Genomic DNA, 16,947 nt, shown 5'->3' on the forward strand with positions numbered 1-16,947 from the left:
AGAGCGCGCCGCGGGGTGCCGACGGGGGAACGGCCATTCAAACGGAACTGTCTTTCTGCTTGCCTGAATCCCGGGCCTCCCTCCTGCTGAAGTTCCTCTGCGGAGGCTGAATTTGTTAGGAGGAGGTCGTCTCTTTTGTGCTCATGTGGGTTTACATGCCCCCTTCTGTCCACAGAGCAGGTGCCTCTGCCGGGCTACGTCACCTTCAACAGCAGCGACGAGAACCCGCTGGCGGCGGGAGGCCTCTGCTACAGGGACGTCACCTCCCCGATCAATGACCGGGACGTGGAGAGTAGCAGCAGCAGCAGTCGGGGTGAGTGCGCCCGGCCCCACCCGGCTGGGGGCTCTGCTGGAGCGGCAGCTCCCGGGCACGGCCCGCCACCCCCCAACGGGGACACGGGCTGTGGCGGCCCAGCCAGTAGAGAGCAGGGGGCGAAGGATCCCGCAGGGCTGGGCCGGGCCGCCCAAGATGGGTGCTTGCATTGATCAGCGAACGGAACGGGCCGAACTCCTGTGCACGTGTTAGGGCGGGAGGGCTCGAGCCGGGCCTCGGAGAACAGGGAGCTGTGTGAGGAGCTGATGGAGGCAGGGGGTGCAGGGCCCTGGGGAGTCCTCTCGGGGGAGCCCTGTGGTCAGCTGCCCTCGTCTTCCCTGTTGTCAGAAGAGCGCGCCCTCTGTGCCAGCCTGGGGGCCGGGCGGCGCAGCAGCAGCAGCGAGGGCCTGACCAGAGCCCCCGGAGTCAGCAGCGAGGCGTCGCTGGAGAGCAACGAGGTGAAGCTTTTCTTCATCTCCCACCTCCCTCCTCTTTCTTGGTGTCCTGGGGGCTGCCCCCTTGGAGAGGGCAAGTCTGGTGACAAGGACCTCGTGCGAGGCAGACACACAGCGTCCTGGGCCGCCCTCTGTGTAAGGCGCCCCGCAGGTCACCAGGGAAGCCTCTCTGTGGCTGGTGGGTGTGGGCGGCCGAGGGCAGAGTGGTTGCAGCTGCGTTAGCTGTGAGCCCCGTAGTGTTCACTTTAAGCACGCTTCTCGCCACAGGATTCGGATCATGCCTGTCAGAGTTCGGTTCGCAAGCAAACTAAAAGCTACATGAAGACCAAGAATCGTCACAGCAACAGTGCCGGCCAGTGGCCTCCCGGCACCAGCACTCCCGGGGCTGCCTCTTCCCCAGGATCCGTGCCCCAGACGGAGAGGTGCCCCCATTCAGGACCTCAGGTAAGGGCCGCGGGGACACCGGCAGTTAGACGTCGGGTGCTTCGTGGGCTCCGTGAGGCCCGCACTGAACACGTACGACAGGCAGGCGCTGGTGAGAGCGGAGCGTGCCCACGGTCCCCCCGGATCGTCTGGAGCTCGTCAGGCGGAGACGGCTCCTGAGGGCTCCAGGTGCCGGCTGCAGGGTTTCTGTCCCGTCCCTTTCCGTAGGAAGACTCTCCCCTTGCTTTCCATACGTGACTTAGCCTCCCTGAGCCTGGGCAGGAGAAAAACAGGACCAGTTGTACAGAGGTGTGTGCAGAAGTCAGGGACAGGGTGCGTACGAAGCAGACATAAAGTGGCGCTGAAGGAAAACGGCCACCTCTGCCTTCCTCGTCGTGGGTCCCTCTGGCCACCCGGCTTCTTAGGGCTCTGGGTACGCCACAGCAGCTCACCTCCCTGTTTGCCACGTTCTCCTGCCCTCTGTGGGCATAAGTGGTACAAAGGTGAGAGACAGAAGTACATATTCGCCATTTATTAGAGTCACAGCTCTGCTGTCCACTGGAAACCGCCGTTTCGCCGGCTTCTCTGTGCGGCTCCTCCGGGGAGCTCTCTCGAGGGCCGTGTTTCCAGGCTCAGTGAACAGCTACATCTTTCAATTCCTTAAATACATGTTGATGGGAGGGGGGGGTGGTGGTGAGATCTTAAGGCTGTTTGAGAAAGTAGGTTAGGGAAAATGGCAGAGTAACGACCTTTGAAAGTTGGCTCCTCCATCAAAGGCAATAAACTGGCAGAAGTAGTCAGAATAACTTCTCAAAACTCTGTGAATCACCCAGAAGCTTGGAGCAACTTGGAAATGTTGATTCAAGAGAAGCGGCTGACCTGCCTGCACCCCACACTGCCACCGCAGGGCTGGGGTCACTGTGACGGCCACGCCAGGGGCTCCCCAGGGTTTCTTTCTCAAAGAGTGAGCATTATCGGATGCGTGGGACGACTCCCTAGCTTACAGAACTGTATCTGACTTCACTGACACCTCGTCTACCCAGTGTAGCAGAAGCCCTCTCCTCGCAGAAAGTGTGCTGAAAATAATTACAGGCACGTGTTTTAACTTTGCAGCTGCCTGAGGTGCTGGATAATAGTTGGGGCAAAGAAGATTAATCACAAAGCTGAAAAGGAAAGGTAGGGAATGAGATGTCCACAGGAGCTCTGTAGAGCTCTGACAGAGTCCTAGGGATCTGGGAGGCCACAGACGTGCTCAGGGATGTGCTCCATGTATGGCCAGGAAAGACGTGAGAACGCATCTGATGGCCGGAAGGGAAGACGAGGGGAGGACTGTCATCTGCCCGGCTGGGTGTCGAAGCTGTGTTCCAAGCCTACAGAGCTACGCAGCAAAGGGGTAGACTGATTCGTCTCTGGTGTTTAAGAAAATCTGTCCAGTCCTTAGCTGGCTGACCTTAGCTGACCACTACACTAGCCAAGGAGAGACTTCTGTGGCCACATGAGAGAAGGAGCACAGACTTTACAGAAAAGGCACTAAACAATGTCTGCACCAAGCAGCAGCAACGGACTGTGGAGAGGGAGGAGAATTTTGTCTCCAGAGCCTCCACAGGAAGACAGCCAGTGCAGGGAGGGGGGCTGTGTGAGCCTTAAGTGGGTTGAACTCCGATCCACAGCTAGACCTTAAGTAATGAAACTGTCCAGAAACAAAAGGAGAATTTTGAAGGGAACAAGAGAGAAGTGAGTCTCTTACACAAAAGGAATTCTCCTAAGATTACCCACTAATTTCCCATCAGAAACCAGGGGACCTAGAAGACATCTGCTGACCTAGTCAAAGTAATAAGAAAAAAACAAAACCAAAACCAAAAAACTCAAGCAGAAATGCTATATCCAAGCAAAAACTATCCTTCACAAGCGAAGGAGAAATTAAGACAGTCGCACAGTCACAGGGAAACAGACTAAGAGTTTGTTGCTACTGGACCCCCCTCCAAGCAACACTAAGGCTGTCCAGGCCAAGGCGGTCTGGACAGCCTACTCTGCCTGATGGCACTGGGGGGGGTGGGGGGTGGGGGGCTGGAGCTCTCGGCGAGGCAGCACCATCCCACTGGGGAACTTGGGGGGACTGACGGACTTACACCCATGTCAGGAAGGCACGCCTGCCAGGAAGGGCTCTGCACTGCAGCAGTGCCTTAGTCGGTCCCCAAGTCTCGGGGCCCCCACCGTCCTCTGACCCGCCCTGGCTCCTTTGCCCTCCAGGACCTCGCCACGCTGCTGGAGCAGATCGGGTGTCGGAAGTACCTGCAGGTGTTCGAGGAGCAGGACGTGGACCTCCGCATCTTCCTGACCCTCACGGAGAGCGACCTGAAGGAAATCGGCATCACGTGAGTGCAGAGGGGCCCTTCGTGGCCAGGGACCCCTCGTTTCCCCCAGCCCGAAGGGGCTAGCTTAGCTCCCAGCGTCCCAGCGTTGGGGTGGAACGAGCCGCCCTGTCTGGGAGTCTGCTCGCTCCTGCAGCCGGCCAGCCTCTCCGGCCCCCAGGCTGGCCCGCTGACGCTGCTGTGGTAAGGGCATCCGGACTTCTGCTGTCCACTTCTGAGAGCTTCCCAAGTTGGTGGGAGACCATGCACGGCCTGGCCCCAGCTGGCCTGAGCTCCCCGTTGAGTGAAAGCAGCCGGGCAGGGGAGGCCAGCCCCAACTGGGGTCACTTCGGAGAACCCTTTGTTTCTGTCATCTGTCCCAGGATCCTGGGGGCCACTCTCCCCCTTCAAAGCTGGGACCTTTCCTAGGGGACCGTCTTGGTGGAAGGACGGTCCATGGCACCCCTGTGCGCACCGCAGATCTGTACACCTCTCTCCTTCACCCCTGCAGCTTGTTTGGGCCGAAGAGGAAGATGACCTCTGCCATCGCCCGCTGGCACAGCAGCGCCCGCCCCCCCAGCGATGCCCTGGAGCTGGCCTATGCCGACCGGCTCGAGGCGGAGATGCAGGAGCTCGCCATCCAGCTGCACAAAGTAGGTGGTGAGCAGGGGAGGGGCCGGGCAGACGCACCTGCAGAGAAGGACGCAGAGTGGAGAGCCGGCAGTGGGGCCGCTTGCCCAGGGTCAGCGGGGAGCAGCAGCCGGGACAGGCAGTGGGACAGTAAGGGCAGAAAGCATTACTGCTCCTGTGCCAAAGAGGAGACCCAGGGGCCGGAGCTCAGAGGGACACAGAAGATAAAGGGGGAGGGCAGAGGCTGAGCAGCTGGCGCGGACACCACAGCCCTTGAGGGAAGGGACCCAAAGCAGAGGCTCCATCTGGACACGGGCATCCCCTTCCTCCAGCCCAGGAGAGCGGCAGTTGAGCACCAATGGAGACGGCAGAAAGAAAACCGGGGTTGGGGGGGGGACCCAGCCCAAGTGGCCCCGGCCTCGAATCCCCCTGGCTCGCTCAGCCACCCCGCGTCCCGCCTCTCCCGCCGCAGCGCTGCGAGGAGGTGGAGGCCATGCGGGGCCAGGTGTCGCAGGAGCAGGAGCTGCGCGCCGTGGTGGAGAGCTGCCTCCTGGAGCAGGACGGTGCCCGGGAGGACGTGCGCGCCCAGCTGCGGGAGACCTGGGCCCTCGCCCGGGACGCCACGCTCGTCCTGGAGCAGCTGCGGTGAGTGGGTATCTGAGCGGTCCCCAGGCCCAGGCTGGCCCCTGAGTCACCGATGGCTGCAGATTCTTCAACCAAGGGCTTGATTTTAGGGTCTCTTGGGATCACGCAATGCCCTCCTTCGTGTTGTTCTGGCTTTGCCTTTCTGCAGGGCAGACCCAGGCAGCACATAGGGCCCCGAGAGCCTGCACTCAGTGTGCAACTCATCCTCCGCCTGTGTCTCAGGCCTTGGGAGCCTGCCACGAAGGCAGAGCCCCACCTGACAGGGAGATGGGCCGGGGGGGGGGGGGTATCTGTCACTCCCTGGGGCCAGGCGAGGCACTACCGCCAGGCCTCTCCCTCACCAGCACCTGGTCTTGTGTCTGACAGAGCCTGTCAAGCGGAGCTGTCAGCCAGAGTGAAGCAGGAGGTGTCCACCCGAGGGTCCCCCACGGGCAGAGCCCTCCTCCCCACAGCTGGTAAGAAGAGTGTCCGGCCCCGGATCACACAGATGGTGCCCTAGGCCCAGTGTTAACCACCTGTTCCAGCAGTGATCACACTCACCGCTGCCCTCCTCCGTACATCCCAGGCTCCAGAGTGAGGGCCCCGTTTCTCCCCGATTTCCTCCCCCTGGTGGGAGGCAAAGCCCTTGGGCTCTGGCTGGCTGTGTTATCCAGGATCTCAGGTGACTTCTGCAGCCTACAGCTGGGGCTACCCCAGGACAAAACCTCACTGTAGGCCAGGGACCCTCATGCTTTCATTCCTGGGGCAGGGCCCGGACTGAGCATTAGTGCTTTGAAGAAACAGTGGGAGAATACATTTTGGTGTAACAAGGCGGTCATGGAGAAAACCGACAGCTGAGTGGGTCCCCTGGTCGCAGCAGCTCAGGACAGAGGCAAGACCTGCGGTGACCACACCGACCCTAGGCCTACCTGGCTCTCTGTTCTACAGATTCCAGTGGCTGGCAGGCCTCGCTGCAGACTCTGAGCCTCCCTGAGCTGTCAGGAGCCCTGGAGGATCGAGTCCAGGAAATGGGTGAGTCTCTGGGAAGGCAGCCAGTGGCCTCACCCACACCAGGAGCCAAAAGTGGGTGAATAGGGAGAGCCCTGTCTGGTCAGCTCCAACCCCTGGGTCAGCCCTGCCCTAGCCTACTATCCCTCACGGTCACGCAGTCCTAGGCAACCCCCCACCACGCCCCTTCTTCTCACACTTGCAAAGCAGTAACTAACTGCTCCCATCCTCAGGGCGAGTGCTATGCTCAGTGACCCAGAGCTTGGAGAAGCTGCAAGTGCTGAACGGGAAGGAGAACTGGCGGGAGCCTTAGCTGGGAGGGACGGTGAGTGTCCGTCCTGCCAGGCCCCGGGCTGCGAGAGCAGGGCACACCGGGCAGCGGTGAGCTCCCCCTTCAGTCTTCCCTTTCCCTTCTCAGAATCTGACGTTGGGTGACTGATCCACCCTGAAGCTGTGTGCCTGGAAGACAGGAGTGCGGACAGCGAGCGGCTGTGGCGGGCCGGGCCCCAGCGGGCCGGAGGATCCGGCCTCCCGAGCAGCCAGCAGAAGCAGCACAGGGCTGGGGCCGGTGCGAGGAGTGAGGCCCCCACAGAAGCAGGACGAGGGCCTGTAGGCCAGAACGTGGGGGTGAGGCCCAGAGCAGGCAGGGCCACGGTGGGAGAGAGCGGATCCCCGTACACCACAGGTGCCCCATGGAGAGGACCAGGCACCTGGACAGCGTATGTCATTTGCTGGAAAATAAAATGTAAGCTCTGATGGTGAGTGAGGGGCTCCGTCCTGGTCACGCCACACACACTGCTGGCTGACAGACTTGAGGCCAGGGGCAAGCCAGGCTCAGACCCCGACTTCAGTAACCCCCTGGGACCCAAGCCCCCTCTGTCAGGACAGAGACCACCATGTGCAGAGCAGGGCGGACCAGCTGACCCCCTCCTGCTCTGTCGGTGCCCTGTAGCTAGGGCTGCCCTTGCTCCCAGCCCCATCGAGTCCACAAAAGCGATCTGCAGAGGGACGCGCACTCCCAAGCCCCAAGGAAGTAAGAGAGGAACGAGGTACATGTATTTTATTTACAGAATGAAGTGCCTTTGCTCCCACGTGCTGGCCACTTCATCGAGGCCCTAAGGCGGAACAGGCGCCCAGGCTGGGCCGGAGCACAGCTTTCCTTACCAGGCCAAGCAGGTGCTGTGGAAACTTTGTTAGCTTCACGGAGGAGTCCTTCCGGACATAGGGCCATAGGAGACTGCCAGTGGTGACCTTCGTGTCTGTGGTGGCTCTGCGGTTGTCATTCTGCACACCTGGCCAGTGCTTCCATACCATGTCCTGGAGCTGCCTGCAGCCTGTGCTGGGAATGGAGAAAGGGAGGCTTGCAAAGCAGAGAGCAGTGAGCCGAGCTCAGATGCAGCCAGAAGCCCTGGACCAGGCGCCGGGCCTGTAGAGGCCTGAAGGCGGCAGGCAGTCTACAGCAGCCACACAGGAAGTGGACGGCACCTCCACCTGAGACTGGAGGTCCGTGTCAGCTCCGCGCTGAATGGAGCCCGGCACTCTTGTGCCCGGCTCCCAGCCTTAAGTCCCCGGGTAGTGGAAGAAGGGACCCTCCCGTGCACCCAGCCTCGGGCCTGTGGCCAGGACCACAGAACACACACAGCAGCCTAGAACAGCCTTTCCTGTCCCTTCTCTCTCAACAGGTCCAGCTCCAGCTGGGCCTCATGGCCCCAGCTAACCTTGGGGACCAAGCCCCAGTGGGGTAAAGGGCTTTCAAGCCTCACTCCCAGTTCATATGCCATAGAAAAAATGAACCAAGTAAAGCTAACCATCACCAAAATGAACAGTCCCACATTCTGAGCTGAGCCAGCTCTTCCCTCAGCCCTGGGGCTGGCTGGTGACCGGACTCAAAGCATGCTCCACAAGAATAAACCGGCTTCTCGATGGTCTCTGTGCCTCTACGTACCCATCTGGATAAATGGGTGATACCTCCACCAACCTCTCACGTGGAGAGTCTAAGCCTTGGGTGGGGTAGGAGAAAACGTCCTAAGCCTGGAAAGCCAGGCCACCTATAGACCAGGGTGGGCTCCCAGGAACCTGGCTGCCACCCAGTAGCTGCTCCAGGGAGTGGAGAGGAGTTGGGAACACACAGGAGGAGGCCTTCTCCTAGGAGTTCAGGGCACACAAGGAGGGGAGGGCAAGAGACGCGCGGCATAAACTCAACCTCAGGAGGAAGATGGGAGGAGCTTCTCCAGGGCTTTCTTCTGCTTCTCAGTGGCAGCTGCCAAAGCCTCAGCCAGCTTCTCTTCCGGCATCATGTTGAGCACCTTGAGCGCAAAGAGCAGCTGGTACTTGGCGGTGCTGGTAAAGGCATTGCTCAGGAAGTTGGGAAAGCCACCGACTCGGTCCTTTTGGGTGTAAAGTGGGACTCGCACAAGCCCCAGCACCTGCAGAGAGGAGATCAGAGTGAGACCAGGCCCCCACACCAATGGTGCGGCCCTAGCAGGAGGAGTCTGTGAGCGGCTAGGCCAGGGGAAGGCAGCCAGGTTGCGAAGGCTGTAATGGGGGACCCAAGCAGGGTCTGGTGAGGCGGAAGCCAGCGGTATCTTTGGAGCAGTGCAGCCCCTCAACTCCCCAGGCAACTTTCAAAGCTGACCCCATGCACCCCTGACCACTCTGCACTCTCAAGTCCCAGCTCCCATCTGCTGGCAGGAAGCCCCCCAGTTCATACCCCATGCTCCCTCTTCCCAAACATCCCAAGTATAACTCCCACCTCCTCCAGACGAGAAAACCCATAGCCCGTAGGAGCCTTCATCACCCAAACCATGAGATCCCAGTCCATGAACCAGCCCTAGTTTCCCCCCTCCCCAGAAGGCACCACCCATCCCGTCCCCCCACCGATCCCACTTCCCACTCCCAGGATTGGCAATGGCAGGCAGCAAGGCAGATGGAACACAGCCCCGAGGGAACGCCATTCCCAGAGCCCCCACCCCTCCCCCCACACCCTCTCCCCTCCCCAATGCTGGAAACAGCGACACCCCACCCAGCCCAGCCAGGGGACCCTCAGGGGGACGTGTTACCCATCGGTGCCTTCCATGGGGCCAGAGCCAAACCCCGGGGCGGGGGGCGGGGCCCGGGCGGCGGCCCCACCTCCAGGCCGTGATCGCGCGAATGCACCGCGCTGATTTCCACGGCGTGCAGCTGCTCCAGCGTCAGCTGCCGTGCGTACAGGTGCGCCACGACGCGGTGCGGGCCCTCGGTCAGGTGCGAGCTCAGGTAGTCGGCCTCCGTGAGGCGCAGGCAGCCCAGGCCCAGGCCCAGCACCCGGTTCAGACCGTCCTCCAGAGACCAAAAGCGCCGGTCCACGAAGCCCCCGGGAAAACCCAGCAGCCCGTCGAAGCGCATCTGCATCTGCAAGGGAGTGCCGGGTCACGGGCGCGGGGTGCGAGCGGCGCGCCGTCGCCCGCCCGCCCGCCCACCCGCGTCCTCACCAGCACGGAGAAGCGCATAGGGATGCGGCCGAAGAGCTGCCCGGGGTTGGCGGCGTACAGCATGGCGTGGCACGAGTGGCTCCAGCCCGGCCCCAGGCGCATAGCCTCCACCCGGCTGATCTGCTTCAGCTCCGGGACCGCCGCCGACATCTTGACACTGCCCCGCCTCGGCCGCGGCGCTGCTCCTTAAGTGCATGCGCGGGCCCACCCCCGCCGGGCCCGACCAATCCGCAGGCAGTCCCGCCCCCGGGCCCGCCCCTCCGCCAATTGCCGACGCCCATCGGGGCCGAGCCCTTCCCGGCGCTCCGACGCGTCGTTGAGGCGCGGAAGGGGCGTGTGCAAAGAGAGGGGCTGCGCGCGCCCCTGCCCACGGCCCTCGAGACCCAAGACGCCCAGGAGGCACCGCGCCCGCCGAGCTCTCCCGAGATGGGGCCTCGGGGGCCCTCGGGCTGGCGCTGCTTGCGGTCTGGGGCTCCCACTGCCTGCCATGAGTCCCATGTCCCATGCCTTTCCCCAGCGCCTCCCTGGCAGCGCCGCCCCGAAGGCTTCACACTAGCAGCCCCCCCCACCCCGCCTCCCCCCGATTGGAAGGCACGACCCTTCCCTGCTCCCTGCTCGGGTGCCTGCCAAGCACTCCCCTCCAAGGTCACTGCCGATCTGCCAGACCCCAAAGAGCAAAGAAAACACGGCGCGACTGAGCTCCAGCTACCCCCACAGTCCGCGTCCACGCACAGTGAGACCCAGCCTGCTGGGGGAGGAAGTACCTTAAATCTGCGCCTAGCATCCCCTATCCTCCCGGTCAGACACCATATGCCAGGCTCGGCTGGAGCAAATGGGGTGTCCCCCATTTTCCAGGGAGAAACTTGAGAGAGGAACAGGACTTGCCTTAAGAGCACTCAGCAGTTGGTGCTGGAGCCAGGATCCCGCCCTAGATTTCCACCTTGTCTCCTCCCCAGTGTCCACAACAGAAAACCTCCCAACTTTCACAGAGGAGGAGAGCCAGAAGTACGTAATTACCAGGGTCTGCTGGAGAAGTAAGTCGCCGGGGCTCGAGAATACCAGAAGCAGCGTCCAAGAGAGCACACTGGGGCTCCTCCGAATCCTGCAGCGGGGCCACTCACTCCACTCCCAAACTCCATTCTGCCACGGCCGGCATGGATTTGCTGAGTGAAGGAACCACCACCTGCACTCACGGGACGGGCGCCCCAGCGAGAGCCTCAGAGAATCGCGTCCAACAAGCCAGGGCAAGTGCTGGGGCGAAGGCTGCCCTAAGCAGGGCTGGGGGGGCAGGAGAAGAGAGCAGGGCAGAGGGGTGGGCAAGGGGTTGGAATGACCCACGAGACACTCACTGACACAGTGAGTCCGTGCTGGTACTCTGTCAGAAATGGGAAACAAGGATCCAAAGAGGCAGGCCCTCTCCCTAGCCGCGTCCCGGGGTCAGGATTCAGAAGGGGCAACCAGAGCCTGCAGGGAGAAGCCAGATTCCAAGGCAAGTAACCATGTCTGAAGAGATGTCAGCAAGGGCGAGCGCCCATCCCAACACAACCACGTTTCCAGGTCACAGGCGGCCGCTTCATGCCCCAAACCGCGGGCTGGGGGACAGGGGCACAGAGGAAAGGTACCCCACACCCCAAAGCCCTGCCTGACACAAGATGTTAACACAATTCCTGGTCCATTGGCGGAAGTATGGATCCAGCGCTGCCCATGCAGGAAACCGGTTTATCCGACATGGAGCACCATTCTCCCCACCCTGGGACCACGCCAGGCCCAAACACGACGGAGCCACTGCAGGGCTGAGGACAGCAGGCCTGCCTCCGGGCATGGGTGAGCCAGCTGAGAACGCTGGTCTCCCCATTAAGCCCCTGAGTCACAGGGGACCTGAAGAGGCAGCATGGGGGCAGTGCTGCCTGGGAGCTCTGGGCACTCGAGCCTTTCCCTGCTGGGAGGCCGCTGGCTGGGCAGGGAGGCCGGCCACCAAACCTCGCCCTCTAATCCACTGCACGCCAACAGCTGGAGAGAGTGGCTTCCCTGTGTCAAAACCTCTGACTGTTCTCAGAATAGAACTGTCCTTCCGAGGTCCTGCGGCATCTGCACCCCGACACTCCTTGATCCTGACGCTCCAGCAACCAGAGCCACTGGGTCTTGTTCCCGCTCAGTGGTTGTACTACGCTCACTGTGGCCTTGGGGCCTTTCTGGGCACCCGAGGGGCTCGGCGGAAACACCTCTCAGAGAAGCCCTCCTCCACCACAGGTTAACTCAAGTACCCCGTGGAGCTCCAGCTTGTCGCCCGCCGACTCCTCCCACAGCCATCACACCTGGGAAGATTTGGATCCCTTGCACAGTGTCTCTGGACCTAGAACACAAACTCCCGGGGGCCTGACCCATGCCGGTTTGGGGCATGGTAGGAGCTCAGGAAATATCTGTGAAGACGGGGATGGCTCTGCTGCCCGAAGACGAGCCCCAACCCCAGAGTCCGCGTCACTCCAACCCAGAATCAGCACAGGGCCGACCTCAGCTGTAATAAACAGCAGGTCACGCGTTTCACATACCAGCTCATGCCCCGTCGTCCTCTTGGAAGTCACGTGTCACTGACATCTCACACACGGCGTGCTCGTGCTGCAGTGCGGGCGCCTAGAGCCGCCAGGAGCCGCTCAGCCGTCCTGCCTCCAGACCAGGAAACAGCCGAGGTCCCTCAGGGCAATGTGCAGAGGAAGGAGCGGACAAGATATTGCTGCATGATTTTATTACTATAAATATACAGTAAAAACGAACAAAAACTAGCCAATCAGAGTACATCAAATGATAGCACATTAAGTCCAAGACAGGCCAGTCTGCATCCTGGCCTTCAAACAGAGTACTGGCACCAATACCAACGGTTAGAGGCCAGGGCTGGCGGGTCAGGAGCAGGAAGGGGCGGGCGGGAGGGAGGGAGGCAGCCAGGCTGCGTGTGCACGTCTGCACCTCTCGGGGTGCGCGCGGCCATGAGCACACGGCGGGCAGCAGGGGAGGGCGGGGAGCCAGGGAGTCTGGAGGCGGGGGGAAGCCGGCCTGAGCATGTCTGAGAGCTGTGTCTAGGGCAGCACTCTGCTCACAGGCTCAAATGGAGAGATGAGTCCCCTACGGCTAGTTTCTCTCCTGAGCACCCTGCCGACCGAGCCACAGGGAGAGTGCTGGGGTGGGGGCCAGGGCTTTGCACACACAGGCCGGCTGGGCCACAGGGCTCCGTGGACCACTGCCGGCTGCCCCAGAACCATCCTTCCTTCCCAGGGCAGCTCCTCAGGAAGCGGGCCGCTCTGCACCCCTCACCCCAGACCAGGAAAGTCTTCCCACCTCAGGGACCTGCACAGACCCAACCACCTGGAAGGTCCCTGCTGGGGCAGCTGTCACCTGGGACACCAGGGCTGGATGCCCCCTTTGCCTTTGTTGCCCAGAAAGTTTTACTTTAAAAAAAAAAAAAAAAAAGGCAAGGTCACCTCAGACAGGATCTGCCACGTGCATCCCCCAGGCCGGTCCACTACAGGGACCCCAGATAGAACAAGTCAAAGAAAAACTAAGGGACTCTTCGGTGGTCAAGAGGGAGCAGGAAAGCCACTCAGATCCCTCCCTGGGGCAAGTGGACAGCAGCCCCACGAACCCAGCAGAAAGGCCCTCACCTGCAGGTACCTGCCACACGAGCAAAGCCACTTCAGAAAAGGCGCACGGGGCCAAGAGGGGCCACCAGTCAGACCCAGCCCCCAGGCCCCAAGGGCTGAGTGGGCCCGAGTGGGTGGGGGTAGCTATGGGAGGCAGCCTTGCCCCCCAGGACTGGAGCAGGAAGGGGAAGAAGGGGAAGAAGCAGCAGAGGGCACGGAACAGCAACAGCCAGGCTGCCAAGGACACAGGCGCAGGGGGGCAGGGGACAGGCACTGTTTCCTTCATTGACCATGACTCAGATCCCACTTCCTTTCCGCCTCGGCCAACAAGACCCTTAGGACATCTCCTGTGAAGACACCGCCTCACCCACCAATACACTTTTCTTCAGAGAATTTGTGCTGAGTTCTTGGGATGTCAAGTCCCCAGTAGTTAGGATGATGGGAGAAGCTGGTCCAGGCTGCATGTGGGTGGTCAGGCCCCAGTCCCAGCCACTCAGCCAATGGGGCGTTTGGGGGAAACCTCAGAGCCCAGAACAGAAAGCTGCTGTCCTTCATCTTGTACCATTGACAAATACATCGACTGTAGAAAAAGGAATTTGTCAGAGGAGACAGTCCACTGTGCTCTTCAATCAAGGGTTGTGTGGCCCCTCAGAGCCAGCGGCCACGCAGAGCGTGCAAGACGGGAGAGGCCAGGGGTCACGCGGAATCTGGTGGCCCCCCGGCAAAGTCTGGGGAGCTAAGGGCTCCATGCTGCCAGCCTGGCCAGGCTCTCAAAGTGGGGTCAGCTCAGTGGCCCCAGGGTCAGGCCGGGGTGGGCCAGCGGTACGGAGGCTGTGGGGCGTCTCCATGGAGGTGGACCATCCTGCGGGCAGGAGCAGAGGGAGAAGTGGTCATGGGTGGCCCAGTCACCCACTCAGCCATCGGGCTCAGCTTCCACCAACCACGAGCCCCCCCAGAGGGCAGGGCCACCCAGCACCCCTACGCTGTGTGTCTGTGGCAGGACCACAGAGAGACCTAGAACTCCAGCCTCAGGAGAGTAAGGGGGGGCCTGTCTCTCCTGGAGCAGAACCCAGGCAACACCATCTGATGCCCCAAACGGAATGCAACGGGTGCCATGGGCTCCTGCCCCCGGGGCCTCCTCCCGCACCTGGCCCCTGCTTCCTGGGATCTGACCAGCCGCCATCCTTCACTACTGAATTAGACCGGGACTCGGTCAAGCCCAGGCAGAGGAGAGTGCACTTGGACCTGGAGACACCTCTGTGCTCAGAGCAGCCCCCCGAGCCCCACCCTGCCTTCTTCAGAGGCCTCCTGATGCCGTGAGGGACTCTGTCCCTGGACGGAGGGTGCCCCCCGGTGACACAAGCCCATAGCGGCAAGTGACCGGCACAACTACCAGAGCTACAGAGGGACAGCTGCCGGCCGCCCGCCCACTGAATACGGGCTCCACGGGGACAGCCCTCAAATCACAGACCAAGGAGTGCGTCTGCCCCATCACCTATGACACAGACCCTGAGGTGGAGAACTGATTTCTTAGGAACTGTGGCTTCGTGTGGGGCGTCAGCTCTGCCATGCAGCCTGCAGGCAAAATACAGTTCTCTGGAGCTCAGCCTGACCTCTGTGCATTTTCTACTTCTGGAAGTTTCACCTAGATCACAGCACTCAACATCCACTGACACGGAGACCAGGGCCGACTTTATAAAAGTGCTGGGCCTGACTTCGATAGAGACGAAGATTTGTCAGAAGAAACATTCAAGCAGAACAAGAAAGGTTCGTGCGAGGACATAAATGCAGGTGTCAGAATGAGCGGACAGACATGGAAGCTCGGGACAGCTGGCCGGGAGGAAGGCCGTGCACTAGCCCGGGCCGCATCTCCCCGCAGAGGCTGCTGGGCCCTCACTGCCAGGATGGGCCGGGGGCCCTGCTGGAGCGCTCCACCCCACACACGTCTGGGAAAGCTCAGGCCACTGAAGGCACCGGCTTCTCCACCACCAGACTTCCCAGAACCACCACTGTCACGCGAAGGAGGGGAAGAAGGCCCTAAACGCAGGCGCCTGCTCGGCCGGCGCTCCGCGTGACCTTCCGTGAAGCAGTCGTTTGGCAAGGTCACCAGGTAGAGGGCATTTCCCAATCAGGGCAGAGGTCAACCTCCCATGGCTTCCTACTACACGGATTTCAGCCATGTGCTGGTATTCCAGAAAGTTCCACAGGTAGGCTGGGGGACAGGTTAGTCAGCAGCAACGGGGGTGTCTCAGGAAGGTCTAATTCACCATTCCTGGGACCCTAAAGGCTAACAAAGCCTGCCTGGGCCACCTAGTCCAAACAGAAAGAGCTCTGGCTCCAAAAGTCAGCCAATGTCATACCCCTAGGAGCAAAGATATAGCACGTTTGGGGAGTTCCGGATTCAGAATTTAAGACCCCAGGGAAGACACGGACGTGGAAGAGGCCCAGAAAAGGGCAAGGCACCCACAGGGAGGGAGCAGGAGAGGGAGAGGTAGCTGGGGAGGTCCTCAGTCCAGCACCATCTAGGATGCCCCTCAGAGCCACCCCGCAACACGGATGCAGGCGATCACGTACCAGCTTACTCCTCTATACCAACAGAGCAGGAGTCGGGCCCCAGGGCTGTGCAGAGGAGGAGAGAGATGGAAGCTCAGTTAGCAAAGCACGGACAGACCCACACATGCCGCAGCGGACGCACTGCTTTAAGACAAGACTGCCTGGGGGGGACGCATGGGACTAAAGGCCCCCAGACTCACGCGCTGAAACAAAGGAGAACAGAGTACGGGCCACAGCCCAATGCAGAGGGACTCAGGCCAGGGAAGTGCGCACAGGGCAGAGGTGGGGGCAGGTGGGTTTCACCTTGAGGAAGGGAGACCCCGGGGGGCCCCCCCGTCCCACAGGACCGCCCACGTCTAGCTTTCCCACACGGCTCTGCCCAGCCTCCTCATCATCCCCCATCAACACTGAGAACACGAAGGTTCGCTACACTGTGCCTGTCCCTCCAGGGGACAGCTGTGCAGCTGCCATAAAGAACAAAGACACCCGTGTACACGTCCCCGTTCTCGAACACACCCCGATGTGGAAGACGTTTAGCATTCTTTGCTAAGCTAGACGCCGTAGCAGAATAGAACGTGCTGGCTCAGGAATCAAGGAAGACAGGTACACGTATGCTTACGACGGTATGCACGTCTGCGAGGCCCCCTGCCCAGCGCCCAGGTACCATCAGCAATGCCCGTGGGGAGCAGCCCCTTGACGCACACGGCGGTGCCCAGGGCACAGCACGCAGTGTGCACAAGCCGGGGGGTAGGGGGTGTGGGCCCCAGAGTCGCAGCATCACCCTCCCCGTGGGCTCCAGTGGGCCCACAGCTCTGTGGCTGGATTCCGGCTTCTGCTGCCCCAAACACAGATTTCAGCCTCTCCGTTAGCCCCTCCACAGCTGGCCTGCCCGCCCCCACCCCACCCGTGGAGCTGAAGGAGGCACATCACTGGCCTGGGGTTGGGGGGTGAGAGAGGCAGAGAGCCTGGTGTCCCCTGTTCTGACCTCCAGACACCGCGGGGCAGGGGCTGGCACTGCTGGGTGCGCTCAAGGTATCCCTTCAACCACAGAATCACAATTCTTGCTTGTGCTTCTAGGAAGTCCCTCTCTGGGCTCTCCCCATTCCCCCCAAGCTTATAATTATATGGAAATCACTGAAGTTCCTTGAAAGAACTTACTGGAATTTTCTGTTGCTCTGTGGGACGCTGGTCCTAAACATGGCCTTCACCCATGGGTTTCTCTTGGGGGAGGCCCGTAAGTACTGATGGCACTTACTGCCCTCGCTACCCCTGATGACCGTGCCACCCCCTGGGCTAACCGGACCCCCTGTCTGCATGGCCCACTGCTTATTGGATGCTGCGGCAGGCGGCACAAGACACCTTCAAATCAAAGCACATCACAGCCAGGCCCGCTGCACGGATCACCGAGAACTAGGGCAGGCGGGGGGGGGGGGGGGGGCAGGCAAAGGTGCTTCCTAGACACGTGGCACCAGCCAGACTTCGAGGGCA

The 16,947-nt window shown here is 61.2% G+C and overlaps 3 protein-coding genes across 13 annotated transcripts in view; 1 reads left to right on the top strand and 2 right to left on the bottom strand.

Moving 5' to 3' along the window:
* ANKS3 (ankyrin repeat and sterile alpha motif domain containing 3) overlaps positions 1-6,868 on the top strand; it is a 40,028-nt gene extending 33,160 nt beyond the window's left edge. Inside the window, exons 8-17 of one of the 3 annotated variants that reach the window (XM_080829745.1) lie at positions 176-313; positions 662-771; positions 1,036-1,212; positions 3,442-3,566; positions 4,054-4,195; positions 4,645-4,817; positions 5,184-5,272; positions 5,745-5,828; positions 6,038-6,129; positions 6,203-6,565. In XM_080829745.1, coding sequence (XP_080685871.1) covers positions 176-313; positions 662-771; positions 1,036-1,212; positions 3,442-3,566; positions 4,054-4,195; positions 4,645-4,817; positions 5,184-5,272; positions 5,745-5,828; positions 6,038-6,117 — 1,118 coding nt within the window. In that variant the 3' untranslated portion in view covers positions 6,118-6,129; positions 6,203-6,565. Of the gene's footprint in view, positions 1-175; positions 314-661; positions 772-1,035; positions 1,213-3,441; positions 3,567-4,053; positions 4,196-4,644; positions 4,818-5,183; positions 5,273-5,744; positions 5,829-6,037; positions 6,130-6,202 lie in introns of all 3 variants that reach the window. The other 2 variants (XM_080829743.1, XM_080829744.1) reach the window with 2 other exon arrangements.
* On the bottom strand, positions 6,848-9,855 carry NUDT16L1 (nudix hydrolase 16 like 1). Of its 3 annotated transcripts, none has more exons than XR_013968374.1 (4): positions 9,275-9,568; positions 8,864-9,194; positions 8,008-8,230; positions 6,848-7,143 (listed from the first exon to the last, which is right to left on the bottom strand). XR_013968374.1 is itself a non-coding variant. In XM_080829752.1 (4 exons), the coding sequence occupies exons 1-3, from the start codon at positions 9,422-9,424 to the stop codon at positions 8,009-8,011; spliced, it is 633 nt and encodes a 210-aa protein (XP_080685878.1). In that variant the 5' UTR covers positions 9,425-9,855; the 3' UTR covers positions 6,848-7,143; position 8,008. The 3 variants fall into 3 exon arrangements, 2 of the variants coding, with proteins under 2 accessions (XP_080685878.1, XP_080685879.1); XM_080829752.1 differs by having other exon boundaries at positions 8,934-9,194; positions 9,275-9,855; XM_080829753.1 differs by having other exon boundaries at positions 8,934-9,188; positions 9,275-9,558.
* A 444-nt stretch (positions 9,856-10,299) lies between these two features.
* MGRN1 (mahogunin ring finger 1) overlaps positions 10,300-16,947 on the bottom strand; it is a 55,268-nt gene continuing 48,620 nt past the window's right edge. For 2 of the 7 annotated variants that reach the window (XR_013968372.1, XR_013968373.1), the window contains 3 exons: positions 11,824-11,965; positions 10,624-10,738; positions 10,300-10,437 (listed from right to left, as the gene is read on the bottom strand). Coding sequence is in view for 5 of the 7 variants with exons in the window: in XM_080829746.1 (XP_080685872.1) it covers positions 11,871-11,965 (95 nt within the window). In the remaining 2 variants the exon portion in view is untranslated. Of the gene's footprint in view, positions 10,438-10,609; positions 10,739-11,823; positions 11,966-12,000; positions 13,769-15,480; positions 15,526-16,947 lie in introns of those variants that run through there. The other 5 variants (XM_080829748.1, XM_080829750.1, XM_080829747.1 and 2 more) reach the window with 3 other exon arrangements.

Source organism: Martes martes (assembly GCF_963455335.1).
Source record: "Martes martes genome assembly, chromosome: 18".
In the NCBI taxonomy this organism is placed as follows: domain Eukaryota; kingdom Metazoa; phylum Chordata; class Mammalia; order Carnivora; family Mustelidae; genus Martes; species Martes martes.

What these genes read in the sequence shown, in the direction of transcription:
- NUDT16L1 (XM_080829752.1), bottom strand. Translation starts at nt 9,424, where the DNA reads ATGTCGGCGGCGGTCCCGGAGCTGAAGCAGATCAGCCGGGTGGAGGCT. An exon ending in CTATGCGCTTCTCCGTGCTG is followed by an intron (nt 9,195 to 9,274) that starts GTGAGGACGCGG and finishes ACTCCCTTGCAG; the next exon opens with ATGCAGATGCGCTTCGACGG. An exon ending in CGCGCGATCACGGCCTGGAG is followed by an intron (nt 8,231 to 8,933) that starts GTGGGGCCGCCG and finishes TCCTCTCTGCAG; the next exon opens with GTGCTGGGGCTTGTGCGAGT.